This window comes from Lytechinus pictus, chromosome 7 (assembly GCF_037042905.1).
Source record: "Lytechinus pictus isolate F3 Inbred chromosome 7, Lp3.0, whole genome shotgun sequence".
Taxonomy (NCBI): domain Eukaryota; kingdom Metazoa; phylum Echinodermata; class Echinoidea; order Temnopleuroida; family Toxopneustidae; genus Lytechinus; species Lytechinus pictus.
Genome location: NC_087251.1, coordinates 44,927,201 through 44,942,653, shown reverse-complemented (window position 1 = coordinate 44,942,653; position 15,453 = coordinate 44,927,201). Strand labels below are relative to the sequence as shown.

Sequence of the window (15,453 nt, the reverse complement as noted above, 5' to 3'; positions counted from 1 at the left end):
TCACTATGCGTTAAACTAGTTTCCAGTAAACTAGTTTTAGGAACGTAGTGAGAACGGCGTCTATGTTCCTGGAAGCAAGTGGCACAAATACACTGAACATATTTCACTTATCAAGACAAAAATCTGAATCAGAGCAAGAGAAAAATGTATTTCTCCAGGGTGGAATTCTGAACAAATCAAAAGTAACATGTTATAATAATAATAATAATAATAATATAGGGTATTTATATTGCGCACATATCCACCTTGTTAGGTGCTCAAGGCGCTCCTATATTACCCGGCTAAGCTAGGCGTTCATAGCGCACACAGCTTCTTGAGGAATAACTTCCTACCGGTACCCATTTACCTCACCTGGGTTGAGTGCAGCACATTGTGGATGAGTTTCTTGCTAAAAGAAATTACGCCATGGCTGGGATTCGAACCCACGACCCTCTGTTTCAAAGTCCGAAGACTAATCCACTGGGCCACAACGCTTATATTGTTATATATCTAGGCAACTGAGGTGTAACACCATAAAAACACAATATCATCAATCAAATTAAAGGGGAATCCAGCCTTGGTCATAAAATGTTGTGTTGGGAAGGAGAAAAATAAATTAAACAGAATGGTGAAAATTTGAAATAAATCGGACAAGAAATAAGAAAGTTATAGCTGCTTTAAAATTGGGATCACTAATAGTATGTAGATTTCAAATTGGCAACTGGGTAAGTAAATTATGACAAGGGGCAAGGACAACCTTCCCATAGGCCATGTACTTTATTATCAGGGATTTGTGGTTTTCTCCTAAGTACCCATTCCCCTGGGGCAGTAATCTAAATATAACCCAGGTAGTATATTGTTAAATGTCCTCATGAAAGAAAAATATAATTTGAAATAAAACTTTGAGGAAAAATGACATTTTAGCCATAATATGTAGTGGAGTACATGGAAGAGTAGTCCTTGCCTTACATCACTATGACATCCCATATGCGGCCAATTTGAAGTCTCCATGAGTATAGTGATTACCAATATTTCCAACTTTGAAAAATTCATAACTTTCTTGTTGTTTGTCCAATATTGTTCAAACTTTCACCTATCAACTTGTCTGACTTTTCTTTTTCTTATAAAAACAAGTTTTTATTTGGGTTGGATTCCCCTTTAATCACACCTTTATTATGTTATTACATTAAATCATAATTGTTTCATTTTTTTATAAATGTGTAAATGATGTGTCTCCATTATGATGAAATAAGTTGCAGCAATGAATAAGTAATGCACAAATCAGTTGTCAATCCAATTGTTTTAGTTCTTTGTAGAAGATTTTTTAATAAACCTAATAAAATACAAAAGAACAAGTGGGGATATGACATTATCAGCCCACCTAATGAATATTCATGAAGACATGCCTAGAACTGTTACACAGGAATAATGCAAATCTTTAAAATTCAATAACTTTGTTATTTGTTATCTGATTTTGATCAAATTTTTAGCATTTTGCTCTGTGAATTTTACTCTATTTATTGAGATATAAATATCTTAAGCCTGGAGTATCCCTTCATAGATACTTTCTGCACTGATTTTATAAACATTTGAACATGTTTGCAAACACAACCAATTCATAAAAATGTTATCATATGTTTGTCATGAACTAGTAGGAACTATACTAGGTTTATGTATCTTAGGTGTTATTGAATTGATATGTTGTCGCAAAATGGAAATTTCTTTTTATTGGATACATGCATGTCTTTTCCTTTTCTTTTAAATAAATAATAAAGATAAAAAGATATATTTTTAACACTTAATTGACACTTGATTATCTATTTCCTAAACATAATTAATCATAAGTTTTGAATAAAACACTAAACTATTAAAATTTGCTGAGATTAGAATTTTTCTAATTATGTATGATACAGTAACTAAAAGTGAATAGTGTTATAAAGTGATAATATACAGTCTGCTGAACTGACATCAATTTTTTTTTCTCAACTAAATGAAGAAAAATTTGTTTTTTTCTTATAAGAGACAAAATATATATGCAAATTCAAGTATTTGTAATGCAGGCTTAATTTTCATTACCATGCATGATATCAGCACTGCTAAGTCTGCAATGAACTGTCCCCCCCAAAACACCCCAATTTGTTGATACCCCTGCCCAAGTCTTATTTTGAGATTTGATACTCCTCCATCGGACACCATCCCACCCCAAACAGACCAAGCTCATTTGCATGTCATTAGCATCAGACTACGTGCAGAAAGGAGTGTACACACAATAGTGGATGACCCCAAACAGTGTGTTACCAGCTGGTCGTCGTCGTGGCTTACAAACCAAGCCAAGCCAGTCAATGCAGTGGGGATAAGCTTCTTTATCTTTATAACAGGACTGCTCACAGCCAGAAATGTATAAGGCCGTGTTTATGCTTCCACTTTTTAGGCCAGAATCAGCGTTTTTATACGTGATTAGTCCAAAAACGCGGTTGCGTCCATGCTTACTTTCATTTAAACGACGTTTCAGAACGCCGGTCGTAAACTTACAAAATGGTGCTTTTTTAAACGTTGTTTGACCAGAATCAGGCTTTCTGGGGAAGTATAAACAGGAACGCGATCGTAAACATGTTTGAATGACGTCATTTGGTACATGCTTCCGGTGAGATGAAAATCCGCGGGCAAATAGTCGCATGGTTCTAACAGGGACTTACCTCTCGTCTCCCTGGTTCTATTAATGACCAATGTACATTTGCATGTATGATTATAAAGTTAAGTACTATCATTATTATTATTCATCTAATTTGTCATCACGATGAATGTTGAGGAATTTACAAAAAAAAAAAAAAACGGAACATGAGTTATGATGAGGAGACATCGCTGAGCCAAAAGCCCCAGTAGCATAAACAAATAGATGTCTTATCATTTTCTTATGTATACTTTAATATTCTTTACTTGATCTTAATATTGTCCTCACCATGGTGAAAATTCTATAGCTATGTCAAGTAGCTCCATGCAATTACTTAGTTAAAGATAAAAAATTGTTCGAATGAAGTTAAAATTACTTAAAACAATAGTCGTCCATGCACTCGGAAAAGAAAATAAACTTTTGAAAAAAGGGCGTGCCAAATTCAACCTCGCTTTCCTGCTCAACGAAAATTACGATGCCAAGCCAGCTGCAGATCGCGATTTCGCCTCTGAAAAAATTAAGCATAAACAACACCTTCAGAACCATGTTTGCGATCAGCGATCTGAAACAACGTTCGAAAACGCTGATTCTGTCTATGCAATGGAAGCATATAAACACACCCTATCAGAAACGGCACAGGGCTGTCAACGGGTTTAGCTCTCTTTACCCCAAGAACTCTTCAGAGTTTTCTTGGTCATGAACATTTTTGGCAAGGTGGGATGTGAATGGCAAGTAAATGATAGTCCTACCTAATACCCCCGGTTGCTATTTCTGGATCATGAGGGGTGGTACGTGCAGAAAAGTGGTATAAGATTGGTATAAGACCGGTAGGAAGGTGGGTCGCGTAGGGGTTAACCACCTAATGACATAAACGCCACATTAAGTTTCAGGAACTTGCTCAAGTTCTACTTTATAAACAGTAAGATCTAAAAATAGATTTGTTTATGAAGTGGTGAGAAAGTGGGAGAAATATGTAAAGCCATGCATGTTTGAGGTAACACAATCCCATACCAATTCCTTGTATCGAATAAAAAGATTTCTCAGGATTTTTTTTTTTAGTGCTACATGTGAAAAGGGCTGAGCAGACCTATCTATTCATCTGATTTCCCAAAAGATAACAATTACTGTATCAAACTTTAAAGTAACTTCATTTTCAATGAATGACACCAGTTAATTTGGCAATACCATAATAAGGCTGAAGAAACCAAACATTGTGCCATTGTAGTAGGCCTATATTTTGAGTCTTTTTGAAATTTCATCATTACCCCATTGGTACACAATCCTATCGCCTACACCAAGATGTTCTGGTGCGTGATCTCTTGCAATAGTTGCAGCAAACAATTGTTTCATGAGGAAGTCTTTAAAGTCAAGGTTAAATGCCACAAAATTGGCATAAATCTAGTAGTTCTGGTACATTGAAATAAACTTATCTTTGTGAAATCATAGCTGCAAACCGATAATTCTGATGATCACTATAAACAAAAGAGAAAATCTGGGAGAGTGCATTATAACGTAAAGAAAATACCTGACATTTTATTGAATTCCGCGTTTATTTTGCTCATTTCTCAGCAATTACACATATTTTTCCAGTGCCATGTGGCACATATCGTTTTAGTAATGCATACTGTACAAACACTTGGGTGGTCATTTCATTGGATTCTGTTTGAACTCATTTTGAGATCATTACCACAACTGGTATTTCTTTAAAGGATATTGACCTGTTTCAATCACAATACCCCCTACAACTATGAAATGAATTCTATAAAATGAACTTTTTACTTTTTAAATAAGCAATTTAAATATTTGCATCTGTTTGAGCAAGTTTGTCTAAGGAAATGATTGGATTACAATACTGCGCAACACCCTGAAACCGTTTAAATAAAAGACTCTCGAGTTCTTATAAAAGCAGTAAATTGGTCGCAGACAATGGATGTTGAAAACTCTACCTGTTATTTGATATAAAATGAGAAGCCATTTAAAGGCTAAATTAATTTATTACATTTTGAATCTGTGAAGTCCATATAAAAATCACTTGAAAATTAGTGAAAATAATTATTTTTCACCCCTTAAAGATCCAAAGATTTTCTGAGTAATTTTATTTTCTATTGACATGATTTTCAATGCTACATGTATATTAGATTTGGTGAGAGAGTTTGAAAAATTGTGTTCTCTAAAACATCATAATTATGGATAATAATTTCAACAATGTAATAAATACAATATTGGTGCTTGCCAGCAGCCTTTACAATTTTCCAGAAATGGAAAGTGGCTCGCATTATGGAACTTCAAAGCAGACGGACCATCATGCAGCGCATTGCTACAATTCAGTACTGAAACATGTGTCTGCATAAAAATTCTAATTTTCCATCGTAGCCTGTCTACAACATTTCCTTGATAAAATATTGACCTAAAATCCATAAAGAAAACCACTTTAGGGACTCCCATTACTCTTTCTTTTAAATATATATGCCCTGATGTTTCTATTTCCTTGAATAAATATCCCATTACTGTTAATTTGATCTTCATTGTGGATTTACAGTGCTTCAGGATGCCATAAAAATGTAATGGACTATAAAATGGAAACAGAAATTTGTGGTAAGTCCGGTATTAAATGGGGGGAATTCCATTAAGAATTAGAATACAGCGAAATCTGTCTATAGTGACCACCTAAGGGAAACACAAAATCATAGATAGGTGGCTGCAATAGACACGGTTCTTACACGGTTCCGTGACATTTGCTCCGGCAACAATTGCTCCGCTGTGAATTCCACGCACTAATGGATTCTCCAACTTTAACCCTGGATTTAAAACTTTACCCTATCCTAAACTGAATCCTCAACCTAAAATAAAACCCTATTGCATGCAACCCTAATAACCCTATACCTGTACCTTAAGACAAAATAAAGCCTGGAGCAATTGTCGCAGGAGCAAATGTCGTGTCACATTTATAACACAATCTGCCTCCATGGGAATCAGTTTAAGTGGTCACTATAGACAGGTGGTTGCTATAGAGAGAGAGGAAGCCACTAATACTGTTTTGATTGTAATTTTACTGATTTAAATCGCCCTATCGAATCAATGAATAACCCCACCCCCCTATCTATTCTTATCTCAGTGTGACCCAAAACCCCTAAGTACTTATATTTTGACCGCAGAGTCGCAGACAAATTGATGCAAGGTAATGGTTAAAATATACTCAGGTTGCGCATTAATATTCGTCCTTGACATTGGGAGAAAATTCAGCCTAAAGCTCCCGATACCAGACGCCCTCCAGGAATAGGACCATAAATCATAGCTGAAATTAATTCCAGAATGAACCTCAGTGGGTCTGTATGCAGGAATTCCACCATCAACAAACCGACAACATATTGATTTGATGCTGTGCGTGCTTGATGGATTAAAAGAGGAAATGGAAAACAAGACGCAATTGATCATCAAGTGTACAGTTTGAGGGAAACCTGCCCTGACGTGTAGTTTGAAGAAGCAATGACAGATGATGAAATACTATGATGGGGCAGTGTGACTGCATAAACTAGGGTTTGTTTACATTCCAGTAATGGCCCAATGGAGTACGTGCAGTAAGAAGCATGCTAGCTTGGGTCCCCGGACTTTCATCCTCATACAAGCATCAATATAAACGATGATAACACGTTTATTGTTTAGTCTCTTGTTCTTCCAAATGAGTACAGTTTGTTTACTTCTCTACACATTCTTTCAAACTCCTTTTTACGGTATATTCGTCTACTGCCAACTCGTCCACTCACCACATTGTCTACTTTCATTTAGTCTAATGCCATTCCGTCCATCAACATTTCGTCTGACAACCATTTGGTCCAATCATCACTTCGTCTAAGCACCATTTTGTCTGTGACCGTTGGTGACCTGTGACCTGTTGGTCTATTATTCATTTCATTTCTTAGTCCAATTAGACCAAATGGTATATGGACTAAATGGCTATTGGTTAGTAGATGGAATGGCATTAGACTAAATGAAAGTAGACCATGTGGATATTGGACGAACTGATGGTAGACCAAATGATAGTAGACAAGTTGGCAATTGGACATATTGGCATTAGACGAATTGGAAATGTAGCCTTTTTATTACCTATAATGTGGACTTTTCTTCAACATTCTTGAGATTTGCATGGGGGCAGGGGGTGGGCTGGACACCATGGATGTACAATAAAACTTCACTTAAAATCACTTTTTAAATCAAAACAATGAATAATAAAGTTGGTAAATTTACTCTTCTCAAATCATAGAATAAACATTAGAATCTATATTTACATGTAAAGCCATTGCCAGGTCTGGCACAGTGTGCCCCTCCCCCCCCAAAAAAAAAAAAAAAGAGGAAAATTTTCCATGTTATCTACTTCTCATCACAATGTTGGTCTATCCTAAAAAACTTATAATCTCATCTTTTATCAATTGCAAGTCTTATAACGCCTCTTGAGTAATATGTCCGAGTGCCTCTGGCAGTCTCATGTGCACCTGCATTATGTGAATCAATATACATGTAGCAACAGTGCTGACTTTGAAAATGACTATGAAATAGTTATTCACAAAAAACACCATTCATATAATAATGAAATACTATGTTCATTGACCCAAAATAACATTTGACCTTAATCATGTGACCTAAGACTTGTGCAAGATGACCAGTGATACTTGATTACCTGTACATGTATGGCTATGTCCCCATTTCATGAACTATATCCATTAACTTATGTTATTAAGTTATGATGGCAATTCAACAAATACTCACAACATGGCCAAAGTCCATTGACCCTAATTGACCTTTCACCTTGGTCATGTGACTCAGGAAACGCAGGCAGGATATTAACCCATACTTCATTACCCTTTTGTCCAAGTTTCATGAACTAGATCCATATACTTTCTAAGTTATGTCATTTCAAAAACTTAAAGGTCAAGTTCACCCCAGAAAAATGTTGATTTGAATAAATAGAGAAAAATCAAACGAGCATAACACTGAAAATTTCACCAAAATATCGGATGTAAAATAAGAAAGTTATGACATTTTAAATTTCGCTTATTTTTCACAAAACAGTCATATGCCCAACTCAGTGACATGCAATGAGACAGTCGATGATGTCCCTCACCCACTATTTCTTTTGTTTTTTATTGTTTGAATTCTACAATATTTCATTTTTACAGATTTAACAATAAGGACCAACCTGATTGAACCATATAGTATTACACAATGCTAATTCCACATCTTCAGGGAGAAATTAATCGTTGTTTCACTTAACAATGAGGGGAAAATTAGAATATTCCATATTTCATATAATAAAATACAAAAGAAATAGTGAGTGAGTGATGTCATCAGTCTCCTAATTTGCAAACCGACAAGGATGTGAATATAACTGTTTTGTGAAATTGTCTCAGGAGTTCCATATAGATCTGCTCTCTAAGATGGTAGCTAAATCAAAGAAAAAAGACCAAGGATTCTATGCTTTCATTTCCATAATTTTATTAAACAAATCATTTAATTGTGTGGGTTTTTTTCATGGTTAAAAAGCAAGTCCATCCCAACAAAAATTTGATCTGAATAAAGAGAAAAATCAAACAAGTATGACTACAAATTTCATCAAAATTGGATGAAAAAAACCATTGTATATGTACATTCCATAAGACAAAGCAAGTGAGATAGAGATAAAAACAAAGTATTTCTAATAAAAATCTTTGAAAGATAACAAAAAAAATGGATATAAAATAAGATAAATGTTCACAAATCACTTACATGTATGCACAACACAGTGACGAGCAAATGAGAGTCAATGATGTCACTCACTATTTTTCTTTTGTATATTATTGTTTGAATTATAAAACACAATATTTCATTTTTACAAATATGACAATTAGGACGTTCTTCATAGGTTTCAACAATGGCAGTTCCCCCATGTTCAGAGATTAATCAAGCTTTGTTTCACCTAATAGGGAGAAAATTTAAATATTTCAAGCAATATAAAACAAAAGAAAAAAAATAAAGTGGGTGATGTCATCGGTTCCCTTATTTGCCTTGCCTACTGACCAGGATGTGAATTTGTTTTTGTGAAATTAAGCAAACTTTTCAAATGTCCTAACTTTCAAATTTTAAATCCAATTTTGTTGACATTCTCTGTATATGAAGCTTCTTTGATTTGTCTCTCTTTACTTGGTGGTGGGGGGGGGGGGCTGTTAAAATTCATTTTGTTTGGCAGGGTATATATATAACTTTGAACTTTACAGGTGGGGATTTTACCTTTTGAAAATCTCATTTACTGTTTCAGAAAATCAAATCATGTGATTGTTTGTATCAGGCAAAAAAATATTTCAAAAATTCTTAATGATTTTTGAGGGCTTCTTTCCGGGGGGGTGGGGGGGGGGCAGTCAAATAGTTTGCTGTACACACGCATGACCCCAAAAACATGTTTAAAGGGGTGTTTATTCAATTTTGGACGCGGGCCACGTGTGCACTCATTAAGGGTATAAAAAACATTGATTTTCCAAAAAAGGGGTAGTTTTGAAAGACTGGTCAATGCTCAATCGCAGGGTCAAACGTATCTAGGGTATGTGTTTTTTCCAAAGCTTTTTTTTTAAAGACTAGCCAAACATGTTTAGGGTATGTTTTTTTACCCAAGCGATTTCCCCGGGGTCATAATCTGGCGACAACTTGTTTAGGGGCCAAAATGTGTAAATAAAGCCTACGAAAAACAGTAATGTAAGTTAATCAATTATTCATGAGTAAGGAGAAGGGTAATAAAAGTAAATTATATAATGCAAGGCCCACTTGAAAATCAACTAATAGTTGAAATGGTTACCTTGGGTAAATAAGAATTATTATTATCATTAATTCAAAGAGCTCACTCTTGCTCTGACTTTATGAATTTATATAGTATATGCAGACCTGCCAACCTCTGGGAATGAAAAACTGTATTCTGTGATAAAAAAAACTGTATTTTTCCCCCAAAAAGTGTATTTCATAATAAATTGCTTGCCGCACTCACTCATCGCGGCGCTCAAGCTGCATGCAAGCTAAAATGCGCACTGCTCTTGCAGATGAAAAAAAAAAACATTAAAACATGTGTATATCTTCAGCCTGGTTTTAACAAAATGATTGAAAAAAAAAACAAGTTACCTGAAATTACATTGATCTAATAACCATATTTGTGCACGTTTTATGAAATAGAGACATATTGAGATTATTTTTCTCAATAAATTACGATTTAGTTAAAAAAAAAAAAAAACAACGTATTTTTCAAAGAAAAAACGTACTGCCGTATTTTGGTTGCAAAAACGTACTAAATACGGCTAAAACGTACTGGTTGGCAGGTCTGTATATGGAATAATTTTTCTAGGTAGCCATACTAGACAGTAATCCTGCTGGTTTAGGAGTAATAAGTTTAATGTGGCTCCAAAACCTTTTTATCATGAGACTACAAATAGATTTAATATAGGCCTACTGTAAGTTAATCAATTATTCATGCTGTATGTGAAAGCTGGGGCAGGCATGAGGACTCCTTACGAGTGGGCCAAAAGTGCATTCACCCAATTAGGTTCATTCACAGCATGCGTAAAGGTTAGGTGATACTCCATATATATCTCCATTTGTAGCCTCCAATTACCAATTTATTAGCGGGTCATAGAATTCAAGGTAGGCCTAATGACGTTGGGAGATGACACCCTTCCATTTTACACAAGATATTGGTGGAATAAGGACATAAGTAATGAGTATACAGGTATTACAGAACAAGATTATTACTTTTCACTGTAAACTATATAATTATAATGGCAAGGAAAGGAAAGTCATAAAAGACACCACATTGTGTAGAAAGGTATAAGGAAAACATGATCAGCATATTAAGCCTAATTCAAAAGGATAAATTTGAACAAAGGTTTACCTTATTCATTAATGGATGTGCTTGCCTCTACCTCTGAGGATGTGTGCAAAGCACTTCCCCAGTCAGTCAGGAATTCAAAAGGTAAATTGATGTGCACAATATCCACTCCCTGGGGAGGATTCTTCACCAGGATATCAACCCCCACACCCCATGGTTTATAGTCTGAACCTCCGATTACTTCTTTCCTCATCTATGCTAAGTAATTACTGTGACATTAAATGGATGGTTTTGGGACAGGGGGGTGCACAGGAATATTATGAGGGTAGAACTATGGGATAGAAGAGACAAGCTGCAAATGCAAGTGTTAATGGAATTGTTATTTAGTGAAAAAAAAATCCCTCAAGAAAAGACTTAATTTATTTTAAACCCAGTTCTTCATCAAGGATTCACAAAACACTTACAGTAGAAATCTCCTTGTTTCACTTTCATATAGTAGCAATTCTAAGAGAAGCCTGTATTAGGTCATACTTAATGCAAGTTAGTCCCATGGGGAGCAGAAAAGGAACAACGAATTCAAATTCAAATAGTTTACTTTATTACAAAGGTGTGCAACAAAACTATAAATACGGGGTATGCAGGTGTAGAGGGATCCCTAAAACCTATTTAAGTGTTTATATTTGATGTTTCTGCCTTTTTTGTACAAACATACAAAATATTAAGATAATTTTCATGAATAAAATATAAAAACCTTTAAAATACCATATCAATTTTTACCTCATAAAGAGCCTAAAAAATAATAAAGTTCAGCAGCACACATGCCCTGCTGGAATCATATCTGAGCACTTTTACAGAGCCATGTGTACAGATACTGCTCCATACTTCATGATAAACCAACCAGGGAATACCACAAACTCCCTGGCCCAACGTGCAATAATTTAGTTACAACACTGAACTGATTAGTTTTAAATTCCCTGGTCATAAGATGAAGACATACTGTGTACAAAACAAGTTGCTTTGTTGTTAGTTTTAACTTTTTAAGCTCTGCTAGCATTAATTTATCATACTTGTGTTAAGACGTATGTCCTAGCTATCAGCAATAACTATCATCATAATCATCACCATCATCAGCATCATCATCATCCTCCTCCTCCTCCACCACCTCCACATCATCATCCTCCTTCTCCTCCTCCTCTTCATCATCACTCTCCACCTCCACTTCATCCTCCTCATTATTACCACCATCATCATAAGCAGTAGCAGCAGAAGTTTTGGCATCATCATCACCATCACCACCACCAGCATCATATTTTACCTCAAGATCTACATATACACATTTTATGTAATCAACAAGTAATAATGGATTTGTAATATTTTACTGTAGTTCTTTCAGTTGGAAATGAATACAATTTTGAAATATATGCTCAATTTGGCATTTACACTTTACAGTAATAGGGTATCCACTGTCATAATATTTATCTGCAGAACCTACCTTATGACACTAGGTTGAGTGCACTCTGTGATTTTTTTCCCCTTACTCTTTCTTTTCTTTCCTTTTTTTAAAGGACAAGTCCACCCAACAAAAAGCTGATTTGAATAAAGAGAGAAAAATCCAACAAGCACAACGCTGAAAATTTCATCAAAATCGGATGTAAAATAAGAAAGTTATGACATTTTAAAGTTTCGCTTAATTTCACAAAACAGTTAGATGCACATACCAGTTGGTATGTGAATGAGGGAACTGATGACATCACCCACTCACTATTTCTTTTGTATTTTATTATATGAAATATTCTAATTTTCTCCTCATTTTCCTGTGAAACAAAGTTTTATTTCTCCCTGAAAATGTGGTATTACCATTATTATAACATTGTATGGTTCAGTTAAGTTTGTCCATATTGTCAAATTGGTAAAATTTGAAATATTGTACAATTCAAACAATAAAAAAAAAAAAATAGTGAGTGAGGGACATCATCGATTCTCTCATTTGCACGTGACTAAATTGTGCAAATAACTGTTTTGTTGAAAATAAGCGGCACTTCGAAATGTCATAAAGTTATTTTAAATTCGATTTTGATGAAATTTTCAACGTTTTGCTAGTTTGATTTTCTCTATTGATTGAAATCAACAATTTTCTAAGGTGGACTTGACCTTTAAAGAGAATTCAATGCAATGAAGTCAGGTTTGTGCTTGCACAGGTTCACTACTGAGCAGTCTCACTGGTTAAAGAAAAATGAAACCCTTGGAACAAGTAAGCTTGTATGAAAACAGAAAAGTCAGAGTATAATATCAATGAAAGTTTGAGAACACTTAGACAAATGCTCAAATTGAACTTTCTTATTATGTGTTCAATTTTTTTCTCAAACTTTCATTTATTTTTTAGTTTTCTGTCTCCTCACAAGCTATTTGTTCCAATGCCGGGTTCATTCTCCTCTTTAAATCTTTCATTTTTTCTTGGATTGCAGAGTTTAGTGCATAGAGAGGAAAGGGCCCTTTGTACTAAGCCCCCCCCCCCCCAAAAAAAAAAAAAATCATTCAATGGTTCCTACAATACTAAGATTGGGAAAGTTCAAGTCTGCTGTGCTCACCTTTGTCCGCCCATTGATGACAAGCTTTCCAAGATGGCCCTGACACTGCATGATGATTGCATCCATCTTCGAGATGAGGTGTCCAATACTGGAGCATCCTTCCTCCGTTCCATCTTTCCACGCAATCTTATCCCCTCGGATCTCTTTACTGGATGTATGCTCCTGGCTGTACACAAGCTGTCCATCCGTCAGGTTGCCATCTTGGTGAAGGGCCTTCACCTCCTTCAAGATCTCGTCTCCAAGGGATTCATTCAGAAACTTATCAACCACACAGATACCTTTGTCCATCATGTTTTTCACAATGTACCTGACCAACGGTGACAAGTTCACATTGACAGGGGCATTGATTTGGTCGCCATTGTCTGCATTTGTGGGGAACTTCAACTGAGGGGCGACACCAACCGAAAACGGCGTAGGTGAGGTGATCACGTTTGAGTCACTGCTGCCAGTGTTCTGAGGCGGACCAAGAATGAATGAAACAGAAGGAACGGTGCTCCTGTAGCCTTCCGTGTTGAACTCGTCGATGTCTTGCATTTCTCCAAGTTCCGACAAAGGTTTGAGCCCGCGTCCACATGATGTGGTGCGTCGAAACGATCCTGTTGATGTTGATTGCTCGTTCTCTTGCTCAAACTGACTGTCGTTCACATCTGATAGACTGCTGAGCGAGCCACTGGACATCAGTCCTAAACTCTGCAGATCCCTTGACACCGACAGAGATGAGAAAGACGAAGATGACGACGTTGACGACATAGATGACGATGACGAGCTCTCGTAATACCTTAAGCTTGGCTTACTGTCACCTGTTGAGTGTTTGCGAAGATTACGAAGACTTGGCAAACTTGCTTTCATACTTTGGTTACTGCTGGCTTTAGATATTTGATCTCCTACAGCTGATCTACATACCTTTTTATGACTTTGCAAATCACTTTCCATATGTTCTTTGGAACAATAACATACATCTTTACAACGAGAACATGACAATTGACTCATAACTGAACATAATTCAATGGCACAAGCAGCTTCTGAAGGTGCCGGAGGACTCGAAACGGCCTCTTGCCTCGCCTCCTGAACTGTCGCTTTCCCGAGCCCACTTTTGTCACGTACGCCATGAATGTCCATATCTGTGTGACTTTAGATTCAACTTGATGGTCTTCACAAAGAATGATTTAAGATACTGCAATCGGCCACTCGATAATCATGTCTCGGTTGTGAGATGAGAAATTAAACAAAGGAGAACAGTTAGTTGACGTCTTGCTGCAACATGGTAGAGTAGGCCCCTACTTACTCCTGTCGGATGTATTGTTGTTATGAATGTGATTCTCAGAATAGTATTACACATCGCGAGATAATACACGTACGGTACACAAACCACTCATGATTGCGAGCGCAACGTGCAGGTAGCTCAGCGACTCGAGCGGCAGCCCATACGTGTACAGACGCCTCGCTAGCTCGGCGAACGACAATACACCAGAAGAAGAAAAAACAATGTTGACATTTCTGTTTGCAAAACCACAAATATGAAATACTAGTAGCCTTTGACCAACCTTTGACCGAGTTGTTCGTGGTTATGAACCAATGTCATAACCGAGGATCGCATTTGTCGTTGAAATGGTGATAATGACGGAACCAATTAAAGTAACCAACATGTTTTATGGCAAAACGCTCTGCAATCCCGTCTGCAATATGAATTATTATCTTGATTTAACTTCTTGTTCGGAGTTTGTTTTATCGATAGTGGATGTCAATTTCATAGCAAAAACCTTGATTTCCACAGGGCAGGTCCATCACCGCCCCCCCCCCCTCAATTTTCGTCGTCGCCAGTCCCCCGACCAATTATGAAACGTTACTCTTTTCATCCTAGTGACGCTCGACATATCGGATTCTCATTGGCTACTCTCAATTAACTTTTGACCAATAATTTATCAAGGAAAACTTTGACTATTGTTCGGTAATATCTTCTCATTGCGCAATCTCATCATGAGCCAATGAAGCATTATGCATCGAGTAAGTCAGGGTCAGTATCCATCAGTATCAATTGGCGAGTTTGGATCTTGGCGGGGGGGGGGGGGCACCTAAGGGGGGGGCAGGGGGGCAGATTGCCCCCCTGACGAGTCACAACTCATGCAGGGGACGTATCCCTGCCCCCCCCTGACGAGTCACAACTGATACAGGGGACGTGCCCCCCACCCCTTTTGAGAAGCCAAATTAATAATTTGTAAAATGTAAAAATGCACCTGAATACCTATTTTTGGTTGAAGATCTTATCTTTTTTTGCTTGTCAATTTTTTTTGGGGGTAAGAAATCCTTTATTTGTTGTTGAAGACCTTTTTTTTTTTTTATTGCTTGTGAAATTTTTTCTCGGACGAAATATCCTCCAA

The 15,453-nt window shown here is 36.4% G+C and overlaps 1 protein-coding gene across 1 annotated transcript; it reads right to left on the bottom strand.

Annotated features, from left to right (window-relative positions):
- Positions 1 to 12,880: 12,880 nt before the first annotated feature.
- LOC129264158 (uncharacterized protein DDB_G0271670-like) lies at positions 12,881 to 14,509 on the bottom strand. Its single transcript, XM_054902016.2, has one exon. It carries the CDS (start codon positions 14,192 to 14,194, stop codon positions 13,019 to 13,021), a length of 1,176 nt encoding a protein of 391 aa, XP_054757991.1. The 5' UTR covers positions 14,195 to 14,509; the 3' UTR covers positions 12,881 to 13,018.
- Positions 14,510 to 15,453: the final 944 nt, after the last annotated feature.